Here is a 22,875-nt window from a genome sequence, read left to right on the forward strand (position 1 = left end):
GGGTGGGGCCCCGGTGACCCCATACCGGGCGGGGTAAACGAAAGCCTCGATTTTATTTTCTTCATAAGGGGTTTTTGAACCGCACTTTGTCTCGTCTGTCATCCAGGACCTGTTTGCCATGGGAGACCCTACCAGGGGCATATAGCCCCAGGCAACATAGCTCCCGGACTCATTCAGGCACTCAAACCCCTCCACCACGGTAAGGTGGCGGTTCACGGAGAGGTATTCAGTAAAGTAATTATCAAAAAATAACAGAAATTGCTCTCATCTGTTTGTATTCTCTAGTGTCTATTGCTTTTTCTTCATTCATCTCTATTGTTGAATGTATGTGAGTTGAAAATGTTCAATGTCAATGACAGGGTTTTACAGCTCTTGCGAGTGGAGGATGTAGTGTGTGCTCAGTGGGCACATCTTTGAAGCCAATGATGGAATTGCTGCTGAGGCGTTTGTGTCAGGATTGTGACACTACAGGATGTACACATGTAGGCTACACATAGATCTGGATATTGTACACGTGCAACAAACTTGTTTAGAATGACAGATTTTTTTTGGTGTAACGGTTCTAAACGCACCTATTAACGACCTTACTTGTTATTGTGTTTAGGCGGGAAGATTTGGTTAATGTAAATAGTTGCATTATGGGTAACTTGTAAATAATGTGTGCAAGCAGTGGGGGCACTTCTAGGGGAAATGATTGGGCGACCGTTTGCCAGCGTATTAAGGCCAGCATATCTGAGGGTCTTAAGCAGAGTGGGAAGCCTGGCTTGACGTGTAGGTCTTAGAAGAAACGGGGTCTTTGGAGCGAGTGAATCAATTTCTTGTAATACTGGTGTTCGAATATGACATTTAAAATAAACGCTGCTTTAGCGTTTTTCTGCTCCCTTCCAATGAGATCCTGCTGTGCCTGCCTGGGAGTGAGATTCATTCAGCGGTGGAATTTACACGGAATCTTGATTTTTTTCATTGCTGTTTTTGGTTTTAATACTGTTCGTGTTTTTAATTATTTCGTTTGACGTAATTAATTAATAAAAATGCATCGAACAGTGCAGCTGGCTGTTGAAAACCGGCTGAATAATGAGTTCCTCGAGTGTTTCTCCTGTTAGGGAAAGTTGAGCTATGAAGCACTGCAGGCCGAGGCTCACTTCACCACCGTCATTTTTTATTCAGAAACGAATTTCAGATAAACGTTAACATACTGAACACCACACCGCACCCTATTACTCATTACCACGGCCATCCATCCCCGTACTGAAGAAAAAAAACAAATATTGACTCATTTCCCACGTCCACCGAAACAACACGGGCCACGAGACTTCCCTGATAACCAATCACCGACCGAAGATTGTCACGTGCGAACAGGTCATGGTTAAAAGGTCATTTGGTGGAACGTCACGATGTCCCCGGAAACGGAAGTACAATAAATGTTGACGGATGTCAGCATAGGTGTTGCCTAACGGTTTGTACCTCACAGTTATTGTGATGTGTTGTACTAAGTTATGTTCTGGACAATTCCTAAGCATAAATATTAAGGTGTCTTATGATCATTTTCAACTTATTTCTTTGTCCTTAAAGCATCAGGTAACTGACATGTTGTAGTTAATCATAAAATGAAAAATGCAGTACACACACAGGTGCCAGGTCTGCTACTACTAGTCTAGAAGATGTCGAAAGTTTGCTGGGTTGATGCTGATGTAGCAGGGATGCAGAAATTGGTTATAGTAATCCGACACCAGTTACATTTACATTTGTTTATTTAGCAGACGCTTTTCTCAAGAGCGACTTCCAGTAAACTCTTATCGCTATCAGCCCGCACACATTCACCAAAGTAACTATTTTACTTACACTGGGTCACTCATGCATCAATGGAACACACGGTCTCTCTGTCACTCACACACTACAGGGGAACCTGAACAGCATGTCTTTGGACTGTGGGAGGAAACCCACACTGGGCAGGGATGGAACTCGCATCCTCTCGCACCACCCAGGTGCTATGAGACAGCAGTGCTACTCGCTGTGCTGCCCCTCCGTTAATTTGAAAAAATACCGATACCACTAGATATCATATGCAATCAGCAGCCAAAAGGCCTTTTCAAGTATAACATCCCCGTTCAAAAATCCTATATCTTCCCATTAACACATGATACTTTTTACAAACTAGTCTTTTCATCGATTCTGTTCATTTCCACAGTTCTTACAGCAAGGCAGACTAACTTATCTCACAGTGTTCCAGTTGTGGCTTCCTCTAAAATTTCTCTGTCAATTTCTCTGCTATGCTTACAGTTTCTGGATAGCCAATTTACAAATTTTACCCACTGTGTACGCAGTTCTGTAGTTCAGCAGATTCCTATGGCACTGAAATTGAAAAGGTTGAGATCGTATTCCTGTAGAAGAAGATGCTGGGTATGTGCAGTTGTAAAACCCAAAACTACTTTGTTCTATTAGCTCATCTTTCAATAGCCAATATTCACAGGTCACTGCCTTCTCAGTTGTGTGACAAAAGTGTCAATGTTCACCTCTTTTTTATACAAGGCAGTATGCACCCTTTGATGACATTCTTTGCTGTCATAAAATACTGCGCCAGAGCATTAAGAATTGCTACATTCATTGTAACAATGGCCCTCTTTTCTTCCTCAGTAACTCTCAGATTGTCGTCTCAAATGTGGCAACACTCACTAGCCGTTATTCTCCTTAGAGTAGCTACTGGAATGTCAGGCTGCTTGCCATTGAGCCATGATGGCAGCATGAAATCTTCAAAGTTTGTATTTTTTTGGTTGGAATAATCATTGTTCTTTAATTGTGGATTCTAACAAAAATGACAATGATTTTCATGAGTGAAATATCAAGAGAAGAAACTAATATGGAAATGGAATCAATATTTATTGGATATATGCATTACTGAGATACCTCTGATAATGCTTTGCTTTTCTCTTCTTAAATGCAGAAGGGAAGGTTTTTAAAGGGTTACTTTTAGGTATATTGTAAGTGTGAAGTATGATGTATATTTGTATATATTTTATATAATATCTGTTCCTTTTTCTGCTTATTTTTGTGATCTAATACATACTTTTGTACTGCAGGGCTTGTCTTACCTTCAAATACAGAAAATCTCCATTAGCACTTTCACCCCTCACAAACATGTGAAGTGTGACAGATGGTGTGAGAAGTGGGATGATTGGCCACAAAAGACTGAGAGGGCTAAAGAGAAGAAATGGTTTGCATTCTCAGAATGCCATGCCTGTTTTAAGCAAGATGGCATGTCAGAGGAAGAGTTGTATTGGAACACTTTGAAGTTTGATGAGGAGGAATACTGCCCAACCCATTCACCCTATGGAACAAGATCCTTCTTTAAGACCATCTGAGAAGTCACAGATGGCAGGTCTACTGAACAAGATTTTGGTCACACAATGGAGAAAAGACCGGTTCAGGATTTGAGGGCTGAGAACTTGTTGAACTGTAGCATCATCGGCAGATGATGAGTTCAACCCTGTAGCTAAACCCACTGGAACCTCCAGGTCTTTATTATTCTTTAATCAGCGTTAAGAGTCAGAAGTGAAGCTCAGACTTTGCCACACCAGCACCATGGTGGTTTATTTTGTATAGCTCACCTTTGTAATAAATATACAGTAGACACTACACTAGATAAGATACTAAACTATAATGAGTATAATCAGTAGTATGGATGTGATTTATTGTGTAAAGAGGAGTTTGATTACACTTAATGCAAATTCAGAATGTTTTTCAAGAAAGCTAATCAGCATTTATTTTTATTTGGGATTTTAATGAGCTTTAGTGACATGATCTGGAGATGGAGTAAAAAGTCTGGCTAGTGTTCCTATGACAGAATCATGTAGCAATCTGAAGAGTAAAACCCTTTGATAATAGCTAATATGGCAAGGAATGATTTGTTCATCTGTAATGTAGCTTGTTCAACAGGAACGCTGTGACTGATAGTATAAGACTGGTTTGGGATGAAGCAAGATGGCAAGTAAAATGCGACAAATGTTGACAAAAGGAGCCTATATATTGTTAGTGTGTCTCCAAAAGTAATGCGTTGCATTACATAGTTACAGCCAAGAGTAGGGACATAACACTAAGCTGCATGCATTTCTAAGGTTTACACTGAAATAGTCTTTTAAATATGCACAAAACTTGTTTATCTGTGGGACCCTCCAAGAAGAAAATATCTGTATGCCTTTACACTATTGTTATTTTTACCAGATTATGTGCTAAAATTCAATAAAGGTTAACATAGTGTAGTATGAAACAGGATCGGATTAGCAACGTGTTCTGGTCATCCACCTAAGTATTAGTTGTGTATTTTAGGTGGTGTAATTGATCATGGTTTGGGTGTTCCAGTAATGGGGGACTTTATTTTGCAAAGTGAATAAAATGAAGATGCTACAAAAAAAAAGGATTTTACAAAGGACATATCCTGGAGCATTGCATTTCCTGTACTGTATTTAAAAATGTCACATGACCATATAAACGCCTAAAAATTCCTGAACGACTCTGCAAGGATGGACCAAATTTCGTCATTACAAACTACCAGCACAGAATTAATTGGGCCCTTGAGCTGTCAAATATATTATTGACATATTTTCTAACCAATCATATTAGGGTTTCTAGTTGAGGGCGGATTGTAATTGGTTTGTGCCCAGGGCTCCCTGGCGGACAAACATTCCTCAAAACCAACGGCCACGGCAGAGTGGGTTGGACATCTGGAGGTTGCGAAATATGTGAATGACATATTTTTTAACCAATAGTTTTTGTCAAACGCGACCCTATAATCCAATCGGATTGTTTTTGGCCGAGGTCTTGTTGGCCGAATTGTGGCGGGTTTTTCAGTTTTCTGAAATCCTGGTAGAGATTCCTTATAGTTGTGCACGCGCGGCAGCTAGCCGTTTGACAGCTTGTGGTGTCGCTTCAAGTTATGGTTATAAATCGGATTTAATGTTTTCTAGCGATTCAAGCAGAACAATTGGTAGCGTTTGCAATACAAGATTGGATTATCGCTATTATTAGCTAACGAGCTCGGCGGCGTTTCGGAGAATCCCTCCAGCCCAGCGCAGCGACTCGGACGGGGTTAACAGGGACGGAGCTGTTTCTCCATCACCGACTGAGCCGGAGAAAAATGTGTTAAAGTGACGCGGGGGCGCGGCGCTGTAGCATTAAATATTCACTCACTGCTAGTTTTCTAATAATCATACATAGCCGAGTACTGCCTGATTATGGAGAATTACTACCATCAACGTCACGACTCTTGCGGCAAGTCGGGCAGGGAGAACAAGTTCCAGAGAAAGAAGGTTTTTACTGCAGCAGCCGCTGGAACATTCTCGGGCAGCGACGAAGGAGATAATAAAAAACTCAAATTTGTAAGTATCACGTAGGTAGTTTCTGCCAGCTTCAAACGAGCTAGGCAAACATTCAGTGTTGCCGTTTAAAAAAAAAAAAAAAGGTACACACGATACCTGCTTTGGTCTGGAAACCAGCATGTTTCTTAATGGCACAAAAATGCAATATGTATGTGGAGCATGTGAAATAAAAATAAAAAAAGGTAAATAAAAGTGCTATACGAAGGCGTTTCCTGCTGAAAGAACCGTAACTTACGGTCGGTGCGCTAGAAAATACACACACAGTCACTGATTAGCTGTGTGTGGGGTCTCAGGAGTGTTTTCTGAGGATGTTGGAGAGGGGGGGAATAAAAAAAAAATACTGCAGTGACAGGAGAAAATATGTGCCGAGACGAGTTATTAAGGGCCAATGTGATCCAGAACAGGAGCTTTGAGAATGTGTAGTGTGTACATTTATTCATGTAGCTGCTTTTCTCCAAATTCACTTTCAGTTAAGGTTGCAAGTAGAGGCTTACAGTTATCACCCATTTCTAGAGCTGGGTAATTTTACTGGTGCAATTTAGGGTAAGTGCTTTACTCAAGGGGAGGCTCCAACCTGCTACCTTTGGGTCTAAAGGCGGGAGCTCTAACTACTACCAGCTGCCATGAGGGTCTGGTGTGGGCCACAAGAGGCCAGAGACAGTAATGTTGCACTGCTGAGGTCAGCAAGGGAAGGAGGATTAGACAAGGTAATCCCTGTTCTAATTTTACCCTTTGACTGAGCTCAGCTCAGCATGGCCTGCAGATGCACCACACAGGTGACACTTTCGTCCTGAGTGTCTGAACATCACAGGGCACAACCCCGATTCAGGATCCTCTCTCTTGACATCAGTCCCGAAAACACAAACAAGTGACCTTTTTCGTTGTGGTATTTCCTGTTAAAAATGAATTTGTTGGGGGCAGCGTGTAGCTCCGAGGTTGCGATACCCGTGCGGTAGTATCCTGGAGCGAGGTACTTACCCTGAATTGCTCCAGTAAGACTACCCTTCTGTATAAATGGATGTCATTATGACAACTATTTTTAACATTGTAAACTGCATTGTAAGGATCCACTAGTGCCTTCAGTAGAAGAGCTTTGGATATAGGCATGCGTTTATCGAAGCACTTTTTGTGTGATATGATTGTTTTGCTAGCATACATCACTCAACTGCTCGTAAAATCGACACCAAATTCATTTTTTGTTCTTATAGTGCCTGTTCCCGCTTCAAACATTTCAGCATCTACTGAATTTAGGCAACATTTTGGGCCAAACTGCCTAAACCTTAATGGACCATGGTTTATGAATGTTATACACACAGTATGAATTAAAATGGAGCAAATAGCAATTTAATTATTGCATGGAATCTGATCGATTCCACTAGAACTTTTCAGCAGCTTTTATTGTTTTTCCAGTAGTCTCATGGTATGTGTTAAATGTCTATTTGAACAAAAATGGATTTAGACTTTAGTCACTTTTAAAATTTGTTTCCCTCCCTTTTTTCTAACTTGGATAGGGACAGCACACAATATTGTGGCTATGTTAAGTTGGGGTGATGGTCTGTCTGTCACATTGTGGTTACACGTAGTCTTGGGGCTTTTATTTTGTAAGTGCTTAGAATTTAAAATTTTCAAAAAAAAAAAAAAAGAATCAGCATTGAGTAATGTATCGGTGGGTGACTGAAGTTTGTTCTCTTGAACAATGGAAAGCTGTAAGATTGAATGCAATACTTTGTCAGTTTTAACAGTGGCTTTGCAGTGTCTTTAAGCCTTTGGACTTCATGGGTATGTGTACTGAAGGACCCTTTAAAAAAAAAAAAAAAAAACTGGCTTTTTATACACTGTCATATTGTTTGTCAGAATATTTTGTCCAAGCTTTATTTGATATTTTAGTTGAGTCGAAAGGATACAACAAAATGGCTCTCAATCCAGTGCTCTGTATTTCATACTCTCGTTCTAAGTGAAACATGATTTTTCATGCAACTAGTAATATTCTGCTAAGTTTGTTGCATTGTTTCAGAGCTTTTCAAACTCAAGTTTGTTTTGTGTGAAACGACATGAAAATGTTACTGGTTTTGTTGTTCTTTGGTTGCTAAGATGGTCCATTTATGCGTTGTCAGTTATGTAAAGCAATTCAAATTAAAATGTTTGGTCGCCATGCCTGAACTAAGCTAGATTTATTATTTCTTAGTTTTCATATAGGTTTAATGTTTAGCTTGTGCTATCATAAGGAAACTGGGCTGAACAGCACCCATTATCTTTATACATAATTGAAAGTCTACTTCCTTGCATATAGCAGTGGAGATACTAATGTAAGCTTACCCTACTGAATTGAGACAAATCACCATTCTCATTTAGTTAGCTTGCAATGCAACCCAGTTAGAAATAGCACCTAGGGCCAGAATGAATGTAGCACTCTTAATTGTGGCCAAATAAAGATAAATAATGGGTAATCGCAAGAACCCCCCACAGAGGACATGTACCTGGACTGGCTTCGCCTTTATTTCAGCCCTCTCCACCAACCATGCAGTTGCATCCAAAATTCACGAGGTGGCGATAACCCCACACACACACATTTTCAGAACCGCTTGTCCCATATGGGGTCACGGGGAACCGGAGCCTACCCGGTAACACAGGGCGTAAGGCCAAAGGGGGAAGGAGACACACCCAGGACGGGGTGGCGATAACCAGCTTCATAACATTTTAGTGTAGTGTTGTTTTCTGCTCTAGACATGACTTGCTTTTGCTCTGTGTGTGTGTGTGTGTGTGTGTGTGTGTGTGTGTACGTACAAAATTTTCCTTCTGAGAAGATGTCTATGGTAAATGCATTTTACAATACAAATTATTTTAGTGGAAGTCCTTCTCTAGGGTCAGGTGCATAAGTCATCTCTGAGTTGTCTGTACATTATTGAACACTTGTGGATTATCAGTCACCGAATAACCAGATCAGGGATTGAAGAGAAGTCTACAGACCACCTGAGCATATGAAATACTGCTATTTGAAAACATTAATACATTATTAGAATTTCTCACTGTTACAGTGGTAACACGTCCTCATGGGGTCAGCAGTCAATGGCTTTGGACCTCCATAAGTTGCGCCCCCCCGAAACTTTAAGAATTTTGTTTCCTCTTGTCAGTCATGCTCGTCTTTAGATGTCCATCAAAATGCATCACCTTTGTTACTTGATTCATTGTGTTGTGTTTATGTATTTGTATATTTTTATGCATCCTAGAACAACTTATTGGGATGGGACCTATATGTTTAAAAAAAAAAAAGTTTAAATGATGTTCGAAATTTTCTGTTCATTTAAAACTTTGCTTTGGAGGGGCAATTGTTTGTCATTTAAATAGTTGTGTAGTGGATGTAGATAATTTCATGTTTGAATGAAATAACCAACAGAGGAAAATAGTCATCTGTCTCATCCCCTGTTAGTTCTGTTTGAGTTGTTCTTGGATTTTACCCAAAAATTTGGAAGACTTAAGTTCAGCTGGATTGCTCCTGAGTTTGCTGACTCGGTTTGCATTCAGGTTTCCTTAATCTGGCCCACTGTGATGCATTTTGTGAACTGACAGCTGCCCTGTTTGCAGTACAGCTTTTCTACATTCACGATTCATTCCAATCCTGTGAAGAGATCCTTGGCCTTCGAAGAGCATTATCTGAAACCTGCTAAATCTGCTTAGGGGCTGCACAGAGTTAAATTGCAAGGGAAATACTGATTTAAATGTTCTTTAATTTCCTCTGAGTTTACGAAGTCTTGAAAACATGTGTGCACGCAGGTGAATTTCTTCTGTCAGGGAGGTTCGTCTCTGTTCTACTTCTGTGCTTTTGCATGGTGGCTAAATTATTAGATCAGGGAAAAAGTAAAATTCCATTGCATCAAATATAGGATTTTTTTTTTCTTTAATTAAACTGTGCCTTATAAAGTGCAACATTTAAACCAGCTCAAAACTCATGAAGTGGTGCAGCACTGTTGCTGCTAGTTTACAGGCCGTATTTATACACAGATTTTATGTCCTGACTTATGTGCTTGTTGTTTCTGATTTAATGCAGTAGCTTGTGAACTTATACTTTTTGTGTCATTACACTAACAGAATTTACCCCAAAGATTGGTTTTCCCGCAAATCCTAACATCACTGAATATTTTTAGACTGTGATTGGTGGGAGCAGCTGACTGTTCAGGAAAGCACTTGAAGAACAAGAAAGCAGATTTGCCTCCATAGCTACTGTCATTTAATGATTTAGCATTGTTTTTTTTTTTTCCCCTTTAAAAAAAAAAAAAAAAACAAAAAAGATTTGAGACCATTTTTGAGAGGAAGTGTGACCAGTTTTTCAGTAGAGGTTGCAGTTTCATTTTTTTATAGGTGTTTTTTTGAGAAGTTGTTCTAAATGTAAGGTGCATCTCAGCATCGATTTGGTCGCTTGTCAACCTGTAACCTGTCTCATGGAGTTATGCAGCTAACCCTTTGAACATGTATGAAAGTTCTATGTGGCAGACAATACAACTTAATTTTCATTTATTCATTTAGCAGATGCTTTTTTCCAAAGCAACAAACATGTGCGCATACGATTTGTGCATTCCATTACGAGAAAGAGACATAGTTCCAGACATGTGACTGAGTATAGTTTTTCACCATATAAATAAATGCTCATCATAAGAGTAGCTGCATAAAACTCAGAATAGATGAATCCTGATCACCTTCATACTTTTTTAAAATTGAGATACACATTTACGTACAATTCAGGAGTAGCACCTGTGTAAAGTTTTATCAGGGCATGATCATAAAGTTATGATGCATGAACATTTACACCGTGCATGAGCTTGAGAGGTCATGGGTGAAGTGAGTCTGGAAGAGGTGAGTTTTCAGACCCTTTTTAAATGTGGACTGAGTTTCAGCAGTTCTGAGTGAGAGGGGGAGGTCGTTCCACCACAATGGAGGCAGAACCGAGAACCTTCGTGCTTTACCTTTCAAATTTTGACACTATTGAATTGTACCTAAAATAATGTACACTCTTCAGAGAGAAAATGCTAATTATTTTACACTTTTCACTGCTAAGGTGCATTGTCTTTCATCTGCATCCTTGTATGCATAGTACTTTGTGCAAGTAGCACAAAGTATCGCAAAGGTATAGATTGATAGTGTCTATGGGTTTACTATAACTTTTATTTTGCTGTTAAATTTTACTTTCTGACCATCAGAAATTATAAAGCTTAAATTAATTTTTTTTTTTTTTTTTAAAAAACTCCACTGAGTTCCATATGAATGTTTTAAGAGTCTTCGAGTTGGTGCCAACTTTTTGACCACGTAATGCTTCTAGAATGTTCAGTTTTCTTTGTTTTTAGCCTTGAAAGGTGTGTCCTTTGTCCCTGTTGTTGTGTCAATCTGTCTGGTTCCTTCTTGTCCTCTTCCTACGGCTTTTGTAGTATTAAGGTTTTCTGGAGAGAAGCCAATCTTGTGTCACGCATCCAAAGTATGATAAACCCAAGTCTCTTTATTTGTGCTTCCAGTGAGAGTTTTGCCTTGATTTCCTCTAACACCCATCTGTTTGTTTTCCTGGCTATGTTTTTGCTATCCTGCTTCTTCCACATTCTAATTTCATATCCATATCGTAAAGAAGTTAACTGAAAGGAAAATAAAATTGGTGGCTTATGTGATTAGCTCAATCCTTTTTTTATACTTCTTGCTATTACACTAGCCAACTGATACTTTCTAAGTTGTGTGTTTGTGGAAATTGGCAATTTATAAAAAGAAATGACATTACTGCTAACATGCTGAAAAAAGCAGCTGTTTTCTTAATTTATAAGAATGTGATGTGACAGGGGCCAGAGCTTAGTGACTAGTGGTAGTAACTTTCTATCTATGGTTTTTTTTATGTACATTGATTTTTTCTGTAATTATCATGTTTAATGGCACAGAATAGATGCATCTACTATTCAGTGTTTTGTTGTGAACAATTTATTTTTTAAATGTTATATTGGTAATGCAATTTTATGTCACATTGCTAAATAAGTGGCACAAAGTCTTTTCCGTTCAAAAAGCCATTGAAATTGCAATTTTGAATAGTCTGATAGAATGATGAGGTTTGCAGAGGATCACTAAAAAATAAGATCACTTGTTGCTTGTGGGGTTTGAAGTTTTCTAGACTCTAACTGTAGTTTCAGAGTTTCTCCAGCAGATGGTGCTTAAACACTATCAAGGTGACACACATACATTTGTTGTTATATATGTTCTGTTTTGCAGTAGTTTTCTAATACTCAGGTAAAAATACAGTAACATTTACTGTAATGTTGGTGTTTAAATGATTGTGCTTATGTGGTTCTTGTTACAGTTTCATTTTTCAATTAGAAATATATCGGAACAACTTATGAAAGCATTGACTCCGTTTCCAGTTTTTCCCCCAGTTGTGGTAGTATGGACCTTGGTGCTGGAGGATTTGGGGATATGGGAGGGATCATGGCTGTCTGTGAATCAGATACTTTAACAAACCTTACAATGTACACCATTCAGAAATAAAAAGCAGTTATCTTAAAGCTGATTTTGCTGTTATATCTGTTAGGGTGTTTCCAGTTTCAGAGCCATTAGTCTCTATTGGACACACATTTTGCAACCCCCATTTTTTTATTTAGAAATTCAAATGCATTTGTGTATAGAAATTAAGATTATTATTCTTATGCCTTCCACCCCTCCTGGGGCATTGGCTGCCAACAAGGGTACTCCAAGTGTCCCTAAGAGCTGAGATATCATGAAGTTTCCTTGCTGGTGTTTCTGTAGCTGGCAACGTTTTTTAATGGTGTGGGCTATCTAGCCCATGCCCAATCCTCTTCCTCTCTCAGCTGGGCTTGGGACGGTCCATGGCTGAGTTAACTTAATATTATTAGCTGTATCAAATTAATGTTTACTAAATCAATCTACCTTAAACTAGATTTCTGTCTAGTGTGGCTATGTTCTATTAATGATGTGATGGTTCACTCTTCTGACTTTAATTCTCTTAATACTTCAGCAAGTACTTAAAAAATGAAACTGGGAACAATTCAGTTTGTATTGACCCAACTTGTCACTAGAGTTTCATAAGTTAGTGTTACATCTGTTGGTAGGTTATCTTACAAATAGCCAACTAATGGGGCACAGTTGATGAGATGTCCTTTTCGGAGCTAGGTGTCCTGTGGAAACATCAGCTGAATTGTACAAGGGCTCAGTAAATTAAATAAACTTCAGAGTTACACATGTAAGGAATTATAGCTAGTAGGCAGAACATCCGTCAGCGGTACCAGCAGGATGTTTCACAGGCAGAAGTTATTGCTGGTTAGTTACTGTTTTTCAACTGGATGCTATATAGCTTCTTAATGCATTCTGTGGGATATCCTAAGACAGGGGTTTGTACTTGGGGTTTAGGCCCTCTGTAAGATGGTAATCATAGGTCTTAAGGTAAAGTAAGTTTTGAAAATGTAATTGAGTAGGAGGATGAACAGAAGTATGAGGGTACATTTTGGGTTGCCAGGGTGATTAATTGCCAGCCTTATGCGAAGATCGCCTGAGTTAATGAAGCCCAGCTGGCCCTGATTTGAAGTAAGTCATCCTTTTAAGGATAAATGGGACCAGCAGGGTGCATACCTCATTTTCAGTTCAGTTCATAAAGGAATAAGACTTGTTTTTGTTTGTATGTTATTAAAGTCCCTCTGCGTTCAGAATCGTTGTCTTTTTGCCCATATGGGTATTTCTGTCCTTTAGGTGGTTACACACATTAGGGGTTCAGTTGCTGCTGGTAATATGTGTGTTCATACCATTAGTTCATTTTCTTTACAATTAATTTCTTATTGCTTTATTTTTGCCTTTTTTTGAATAGCCGATTTTTGTTGTTTTAAGGATGAGTTGACAGTTTTCAGCATACGTTCAGTGACAAGTGTTTTCTACTGAATTGAAGTTTTAATTAATATAAAAAGGACCAGAGAACTACCTATTTATATGTAAACTGAAATGACCATACTTTGCAAATGCATTTATTACTGTTATAAAATGCAGAAAATTTTTTGTACTGAAAATCACCAAACTGTTTTTGATCCATGGAGTAGCATTTTTGGAACAGCAATACCATTGAGACAAGGCATCCTGCCTATGTTTTCTGCAAGTGTGTACTGCGGTGGTTGGAATGTCTGTTTAAACTGACCAAAGCAAGAGAAAGTCAGTATTGTTTCCTAGGTTGCACCTTCTTAAGATTAAAGAATGATGGAAAGACCTTTCCAATAGTCTGTTGCCTGCGTGCCTCACATGGTTCGATATACTGTAATTTACCATTAACAGATTCTCCCATCCAGAACATACCTGTTTTAGATCTCTGGGTTCAAGACTCCATGGCTTTATTGTTTGAATGGTTTGACAAATGGTCAGATTTTTGAATTGATGGATATGTTTAAACACTAAACCTAGCATCAAGAGGGGTCCAGCCTACACTGAAATAAACAAGGGAAAAAAAATGAGGGATGTAGGAATAAGTGAGTAGGGTAATTGACTTTTGAAGATTTTTGATCAGATTGTGCAAAAGAAAATTAAGCCCGGAAGACACTTTCAGTAAATCACCTGCAGACTGGCTTAAGAAGTTTTAAATTGGCTTCCTCCGGTATACATGCCACTTGTGGTACTTGTTTTTTTTTTTTTTTTTAAATAAAATGAGCTATCATAAATGATGGGAATACAGTCATACAGAGTCTGACTTGTTGACTGGCTATCAGGCAAAATAGTTTTGTTACATTTTCAGACTATATTCGAACTGAACTCAAATCAAAGCCCACTTTGTCATTCCACCTGTAGGTGAGTTACACACAGGGGAACAAATTTTTTTCCTCCTCTTTTGACCTATATAAGACATACAGTATAACAGAAGACAATGCAAATACATGACAGTGCAGTACACAGGCCAGAGTCTAGTGTCGATATACAATATACAGACATAAATACTGAAGAGTTACAGTACAAAGACAACTATACAATTCATATTCACCGATCAGCCGCAACATTAAAACCACTGACAGATAGAGAATAACATTAATTCTTGTTACGATGGCACCTGTCAAGGGTGGGATATTTTAGGCAGCAACTGAGCAGTCAGTTCTTGAATTTGATGTGTTTGAAGCAGGAAAAATGGGCAAACGTAAGGATCTGAGCGACTTTGGCAAGGGCCAAATTGTGATGGCTATACAACTGGGTCAGAGCATCTCCAAAATGGCAGGTGTTGTGGGCTGTTCCTGGTATACAGTGGTTAGTACCTACCAAAAGTGGTACAAGGAAGGACAACCAGTGGCAGGGTCATGGGCCCCCGAGGCTCCTTGATGTGTGTGGGGAGCGAAGGCTAGCCCGTCTGGTCCAATCCCACAGAGGAGCTACTGTAGCACAAATTGCTGAAAACATTAATGCTGGCCATGATAGAAAGGTGTCAGAACACACAGTGCATCGCAGCTTGCTGCGTATGGGGCTGCATGACCGCAGACAAATCAGAGTGCTCATGCTGACCGCTGTCCAGTGCTGAAAGCACCTACAATGGGCACGTGAGCATCGACCCACACCATGGAGCAATGGAAGAAGGTGGCCTGGTCTGATGAATCACATTTTCTTTTAGATCATGTGCATGGCCGGGTGCATGTGCATAGTTTACCTGGGGAAGAGATGGCAGCAGGATGCACTATGGGAAGAAGGCAAGCCAGCGGAGACGGTGTGATGCTCTGGCCAATGTTCTGCTGGGAAACCTTGTGTACTGGCATTCATGTGGATGTTACTTTGACATGTACCACCCTAAAGATTGTTGCAGACCATGTATACTCCCTCATGGCATTGGTATTCTCTGATGGCAGTGGCCCTGCCACACTACAAACATTGTTCAGGAATGGTTTGAGGAACATGACAAAGAGTTCAAGGTGATGACTTAGCCTTCAAATTCCCCAGATCTCAATCTGATGGCGCATCTATGGGATGTGCTGGAAAAACAAGTCCGATCCATGAAGACCCCACCTTGCAACTTACAGGACTTAAAGGATCTGCTGCTAACATCTTGGTGCCAGGTACCACAGGACACCTTCAGAGGTCTTGTGGAGTCCATGCCTTGATGGGTTAGAGCTGTTTTGGTGGCACGAGGTGGGCCTACACAATATTAGGCAGGTGATTTTAATGTTTTGGCTGATCAGTGTAAATTACACTAACACCAGAGACAAAACAGTAGAGGCAGGACAGTGGCGTAAGCCATAGGACAGCAATAAATAAATAGGGGGACAATATGTGGTAAGAATTTAACAGTCCAAGTAGATTTTGGGAGGGTGTGCCCAACTTTGGTGTGGAGGATTCAGTTATTGTGTATCGTGTTGTGCTTTTTGTACAAAGTGCCATGTTCAAGTAACTTGTGCAGTCTTTTCTTTAGTATACGTAATGTGTGGATGGTTGGGGGGTTTTCACAGCCTGAGGGAAGAAGCCGTTTCACAGTCTAGAGGAGGTGGTACAGATACTTTGGTATCTTCTGCTTCATCACAGGGGGACAAAGACTGGGAGGGGTGGGTGGGGTCAGATGTGATGCTGAGGGCTTTGTGGATGCACCGTATATGGTAGATTTCCTATATGGAGAGGAGGGGGACACCGATGGTGAGGGGAACTCTGCTCCTCTACCAGGTATTGAACTGTGAACTAGTGTAAATAGTAACATTGCATGTGCATTTAACTGAGACATTCAGAATAAACTGTTTACATAGTTATGCTTTTACTGATTGTAGAGACACTGTAGCATCCAGTAAAGTGGCCTGATGTTGAAGAATTGTGATTATGTTAATGAAAGGTAATACGATAGAAGTCCTGTGATGGGCTGGCATCCCATCTGCAGTGTTTCATACCTCATGCTTGGTTTTTTAAATATATACAGTAAATAACCTATGGAACATAGTGACTCGGTATAGTATGAGAGGCTGATGAAAGCTGAGTAAAGCCTTAAGCATTTTTTTCCCCCCGTCCTTCTCTTCCTGGTCCGTTATGTTCTTAAGTTGAAAAACAAGTATACTGTAATTTGTTTGAAACCAAAGGTAATTTGTGTGTTTTTAACTAATCAAAAGAAACTGCAATAATTAACCACACTGTCAATGAAGTACTTAAAACAACAATTCTTCTGTGGAGAATCAATGTGGAAAGTGCTGCTTTATGAGTGGGTAAGTTCTTGTTTTGCTTTGAATAGCTAGTTTTGTTTGTACAGTGTGCACTTGCATGTAATTGTCTTTTTAGTGTGCCGTTTTATGATTGCTGCTTCAGTAAAACATTTCCCATTGTAAAGTGATCAAGATCAAACTTAACTGGGCTGTGCTACAAAATCAGAACATCACATAAATTGAAATTACAAGAGCAGGTGTTCAAATGGTTCTTGACATTCCAGTCTACCCTTCAGAATGAATTGTCCCAAGTAAAGCGATCACCTTTCCCATCTGGTCTCAATAAAGGAAGGTTGTGGTAAACCATCTGATTTACTGCTTTCCCTGTTGGGGGCATTTCAGTGGAGAGAAGTAAAACTGATCTGTGAGCAATTCTTCAAATTGCAGAATTCATCTTGTGCCAACAATTCAACCTGAACAAACAGGTATGTCAACCACAGTTTGGCAGCAAAGGTTCTGTGTGCGTTTGACAGTTGCTAAAAGTTTTCAAAGCAACAGTTTCTTTTAACATAAGGAATTTTAATTTGTGAAAGGACTGTGCTAGTTGCTGAGTGTGAAGAAACAGTTTTTGTTCAGGCTGCCCCATTAATTTTTAGATGATCAGTTCCAGTGGAAGTGACTAGTCCTAGCAAAGACTGTAATGAGTTCTCAGCCTGAAAGTGAGGCTGCTTTTTTTTTTTGTGCAAAATAAAACCAACTGACCAAATGAGATGGTATGACTGTGACAAGTACTTGTTTCCATGACTGTAGAACATTTCCATTCCATTTGATTGGATGCTTTATGGTGTCTAATAGTAAGCTTTAATAACTTCAATGAGTAATTTTCTTTTGCTGAAAGCGTTATGACATAACGAAAGAAGTATTCCATAGTTTCCCAGTGTATGATGAGATTCTGTCCCGTAAAAGAAAGTTGTGAAATGCCATATTTTACCCTTTCCAGGCACGTGATGTTCATCCGAGTGGCTAAATTGAAATGGCATTCACCTCATCAGTGAGCAACATGTCAATGTGCTTATTGTACAGATTCTGTAATTGTTTCAAAAAAATGAATCTGCCAACAGTCCTTTTGGTTTATCTCAACATTTTGAACTGCCTTAACAGTACCTTTAACATTTGGACATTCACTAAATAAAAGACCTTGAAAGACTTTTTTTTAATTTATTTATTTTTTTTAAATGTCAACCTCCTCAGTATTGTACTAAGTAAAATTGCAGTTTTTCCACTCCTGCTGTAGAATTGACCCATGGACCTTGTTCTCACAGCTTTTAATGATTGACATACCCTGTATAAAACCAGCTGCTTTGTTGTGCCTTGTCTGTTTATTGGATGTGGGTATTTTGTATTCAAAAGATTCACTGCACTATAAGACATTTCATAATGTGTGCTTCAGTTAAGGATTTTAAGTCCTGCTATTGGTAACCCACTGTGTATGCTGGTTTTTCTTTCAGCTAAGTGTAATTTAAACTAAATTGCACAACATTTTTTCAGCTCTTCATTGAATGAATGACAATTATATCTAGCTTGAATGATTTCATTGAGCACTGATCAAAGAACACCCGCAATGGTTAAAACATACGTTTCTCCACCATGCGAAAATGCAAAACTTATTTTCGTAAGAAATTGAATATGGTGGATATTGTCATAATGGGCAAATCATTTTCAGTATTCTTTAACCCATATTTTTTAATGCAGTTGCTTAAACATTATGGAGAGGTGACCGGAAGAAGGAATTCAGAGCTCTAGTCAGAGCAATGAGTGCTGGTCCTCCTCGTGCCAGGTGTAAGTCCATAGAATGAAATTGCAAGAATATGAATGCTGAAATCTAAAATGACTTAAATTAGATTTTGCTTCTTACATGTATACCATTTTCACTGAAGCATATTCATTCTGAGTCTTACAGTGCTGACACAGAGTAGTCACTGTTTTTGAAGAACGTTAGGCGTGGGGATGATTTGAAGTGCTCCCATGGTCTCTGAGCAAATGAGTTTATATCAATTAAATTCTTTTTCTAATATTTTATGAGCTGATATCTGGCCTTGAACTAATAGGACCAGTGAGATGAAAGTAAATTTAGATTTTGGGTGTGCTTCAAATATTGTGGATAACTTAGTAAAATTAGAATGACAAGTCTTGGTTTTTAGAATTTTTCATATACTGTGTAGGTAATGAAAGCAACATGATTTCAGTTTAATCTTTGTCTTTATTGTAAGTGAAGCATAGAGGAAAACTGAAATTTCCACTGTACAGTTATGTAAAAACCTGTCTATAAACTGATCATAAAGACCTTTCATATCAGTTAATCTAAATTTGAAATGGGCAAACAATGTAGATTTGTGAGTTAATTCATTAAGTTTTTCAGTAGTTTGTGTGTCATTCACATCAGTCAGCTATAGCAGTGTTTTACAAGGCCACTGTATACACACTAGTTCAAACATTCTTTCCTTCGGTATGCGACTATCACGAAGAAACAGGACTGCATACAGATTGTTTCCCGTATCTATGGTAACAGGACGCAGCAGCAGTGTTTCAAGTTGCTGGATTTGCAGTGGCACTGAGTGGGATTCTTGCATTGTTTCCCCTAGATTCTTATCTTTGCCCTTCTCTTTAGAAAGATTACTTTCAAATGTGCCATGGTTTTCTTGGTCAACAGATTTCTTTTGTTTTAGTGTTGGTCCAGAATTTTATACATTTTTTTTTTTTAAAACTGTGATGACCACTTTGCCTTTGCCATTTTCTAATGACAGGAGATATTATTTTTCCCTTGCTTCTTTCCTGTGTAATGACTGCTATTCTGTCCAGATTGCCTTTGATCCTCCATAGCTGCTGAGGTCAAGGTGACAGTCAGAGGCGTGCAGAGTTGGCTGTCGGGCAAGTCAATTTCTCTTTCTCTTAGATTGACAGAAAGCCCTCTGAACCAGGGGACATTTTGAAAAAGGTTAAAGGTTCCAATCAACTTATCAGTTGATATTAAATTCCTGAAAAATCATCCACTGGATCTAAGTTCTGCAGTCAAACGGTGGCAATTTGTGGACCTGGCCCTTGTCAGTGTTGATATGGAATTGGATGAAAACATGTCAGTGTAAACCTGCAATGACATTTCAGAGAATATTTGAGCATTGAATTATGCTGTTATGAATAATAAACATATTCAGACAATTTCCAAGTTTCGGTGCTGGGTTCTTTGTGCCGTTTCGTGGGTTTCACAGCAGAAATTCGATGGCTGGTAATGGAGGTCACTGATTTCAAGAGAAAGCGTAAGGTGGCTGAGTGTACCAAATTGACAGCCAAGTCTCAACGTCACGTTAGTCTTAAACTGATCAAGCAAGTGCACCTTTGGGTTGTTGATTATTATTTTTTTTTTTTTTTTTTTTTGGAAATAAAAAGTGAATCTTACAGCCAGAATGGGCTATTGTGATATTTAATGGTGATATATAGCATTATGCACAATTTCGCTTTTAAGGATATCTTTTCTGTCAATCTCATATCTCAAATTATACTATAGGAGTTGGCAATGGCAGTAGCCAGAAGGGGACTGAATGTACGGTGGAAATATCTCAATTTTTTAAACACTAAAAAAAAAGTTAGAGTTGGTTTTTGAGGCAACAGCGTAGTGGCTGAGTTTGGACACTCTTATGCATTCATGCAGCTGTCAGGAAGATGATGGTAATGGATACAGTATGCAGCCTCATTCTGTGGAAGACATGGAGTTTGCTGAACAGCTGCCTTGGTCAAAGTATTCCATTCCATATTTATTTTTTTTCCTCCTCCTGTGTCATGGTAGTACCAGAAATGCACAATGCATGAAACACTGTAATTTGAACATGCTAGCTTTCACTTGTATCATTGGTGCATAAACTGTTAGCACCACTTCAGCAAACTGATGCAATTTATGTATTTTTAAAAATGCATTGTAATTTTATTGGAATTTTTTAAAATATGAGGCAGTTTTCAGTACGTTAAATGGGTCCCCCCGCCCAAGATGATGATATGCTGCTTTCTATTGTAGATTGTGAGGCCTGCCTTATTTTTCAGTCAGCTGTGTGCTAAGTTAGTACCACTGTAACTATCTTTGTTATATATGTCGCTCATACTGTGTCCTGTGGTACCTGGTCTTCCTAAACTGCAGTAGAGATTTGAACCGGAGAGTAGTGTTGCTGACCTTCCTCTTGATCACTCAGTTGTCACTTTAGTGGTTAAGACAAATGAAGATTAGGAGACTAAAGGCATATCATTTAGATGATTGGTTTCAGTAAGGACGAAGGAGCTTTTTTTTTTTTTTTTTTTTTTAAATAAAATAAATGGCTTTGTTTGGATATATGTACATTGACACAACAAAACAGGTATCAGCTCAAACAGCTTGTAGTTAATCTTGAACATGTTTCTGTAAACTGTAATTTTATATAATGGAGACATGTTTAATTATTTAAATATTACATATTCAATATTTAATTAAAAAGAAGCCCTACAGTGTCATAAATTGTTCTTTTCTTATTGCTTTCTAGAATCTGCACTGAGCATTTCTGACCCCCCCCCCCCCCCCAAAAAAAAAAAAAGCCTCTAGTGAAGAATGGTGTGGATGCCAGTGGAATGCTGACTTTTAGGAAATATTTTTGATATTTGTCCAGCATGAAGTCTTGAAAAGAAGAATATATGAATTTGTTACATATAAAATGTTTATACTTCTGTTGTATATTAAATACTTTCCTCACATGTCAGTGCTCAGTGTTTCAACTGCACATCATACCAGAGATAATGGAGCCATGTGTTAACCAGCAGTCACTTAGAATTTTAATTTGCTGTCTACTTTTTATATGCCTTCTGTGAGGCAAAAAAAAATTGTCCTTATTTTTAGAATGTTCTTTTGCACTGCTTAGCTCACATTTTATAACAAGGCCTTTATTATCTGCTTTTACCTCACTCGCTGTTTGTTTTTCCTGAGCTCTTGTCAGACTTTCTTGGTCTTGTTCTAATGAGGTAGTATATGATTTACTCCCAGTCTTTTGAGAGGAGCCGTCTGCATGCTTTAACGAGACGTCTGCTGAAAGAAAGGTGCTTTTAATAGGCATTAATATAGTCAGGAGCCATTGTATTGAAGCCCAGAAACGTTCTGTTATAGAGAGGCTTTTTAATGAGGGACCTGTTGTATGTGACCCGAATGCTTAGAATGATCTTGGGTTGCATGCGGCTTAGTGTCTTGCTTTTTACTATCAGGTTTACAATGTTTTTTTTTTTTTTTTTTTGTACAGAAGACCACATTTTGAATTTTTTTATTAACCAAACTGTATATTTAAAAACTTAAGACTTAGTGGGTGAGCTTATCTTCATAATATAGTAAGTAGGTAGAAAAGAAGCTGAACCATCTTTTTTAAGGAAAAATATTGTTTTTATTCAATCCTTTCATTCATTTTCATTGATATTTATTACAGCTATTAGCATCTTCAGACATGTGAGAACAACCTAAAACACATGCCTCTTTGAAGAGGAAAATGTGTTTACCAGAGTTGATACCCCCTTGTCTTGTATAGGGACTCTTTGTTGTTTTATCAGTGGGCAATAAATCATATAATGGATACTTTTAACTCTTAGTAGCCACTATTCTGTCTCTGAACATGCATTTTTTTTTAAAACAGTTCTTGTGAAATCTGGTGTGCAGAGTTGAGTGTGGAATGGATACGATGTTAGGTAGTTTATCTAAACTGCAGTTTAACCAAGTTTAAAAATGAGCATCTGCCTATATTTCTTGTGGGATCACATCTGATATAAAAAATATTTGATGTGCCAGTTATCAACTGCTTCCTACAGGGGCAATGCTGCAGTAAGTCTACTTAGTTAGAACTTATCCTTTAATGTTTTCTTTGGTATTTATAATTGTACTACATTTACTTCAATTGCTGCATTTAATGTTGTTAAAGCTCATGCTTGTTAATGGGTGCCTATCTGCATTTCAGTATAAATCTCAAACTGACAGCTTAATGGCAAAATGAATCACAATTGTCCCTATAGCTCATGAATCCTTCAGATTATTTTGTCCTTGTAATTTGGACCCATTCATGTAAACTCTAGAGCTTGTGTTGAAAGTGAAAGTATTGGCAAGTGTGATTTCTTAACATCTTGGTTTTGCAGAGGACCCACTTGCATGTTGAGAAGATGTGTATTTCTTCAGCTGACAAAGTTTACAATCGAATAGTATGACTCTGCAACCCACTCTCTCTGGGGAAAAAAAGACAAGTTGGTCCAGTGTAACTGGCATGATTGTCATTTGGCCAATAATGATTAGAAATGTGGGGGGTGTGGTGGTGCAGTGGGCTTGGCTGGGTTCTGTTCTCTGGCGGGTCTGA

At 38.7% G+C, this 22,875-nt stretch overlaps 1 protein-coding gene across 1 annotated transcript in view; it reads left to right on the forward strand.

Annotated features, from left to right (window-relative positions):
• Positions 1–5,132: 5,132 nt before the first annotated feature.
• LOC108918293 (protein diaphanous homolog 3-like) overlaps positions 5,133–22,875 on the forward strand; it is a 204,922-nt gene continuing 187,179 nt past the window's right edge. The window contains exon 1 of the mRNA XM_018725417.2: positions 5,133–5,372. Coding sequence (XP_018580933.2) covers positions 5,229–5,372 — 144 coding nt within the window. The 5' untranslated portion in view covers positions 5,133–5,228. The remainder of the gene's footprint in view (positions 5,373–22,875) is intronic.

Source organism: Scleropages formosus, chromosome 14 (genome assembly GCF_900964775.1).
Source record: "Scleropages formosus chromosome 14, fSclFor1.1, whole genome shotgun sequence".
Classification (NCBI taxonomy): Eukaryota; Metazoa; Chordata; class Actinopteri; order Osteoglossiformes; family Osteoglossidae; genus Scleropages; species Scleropages formosus.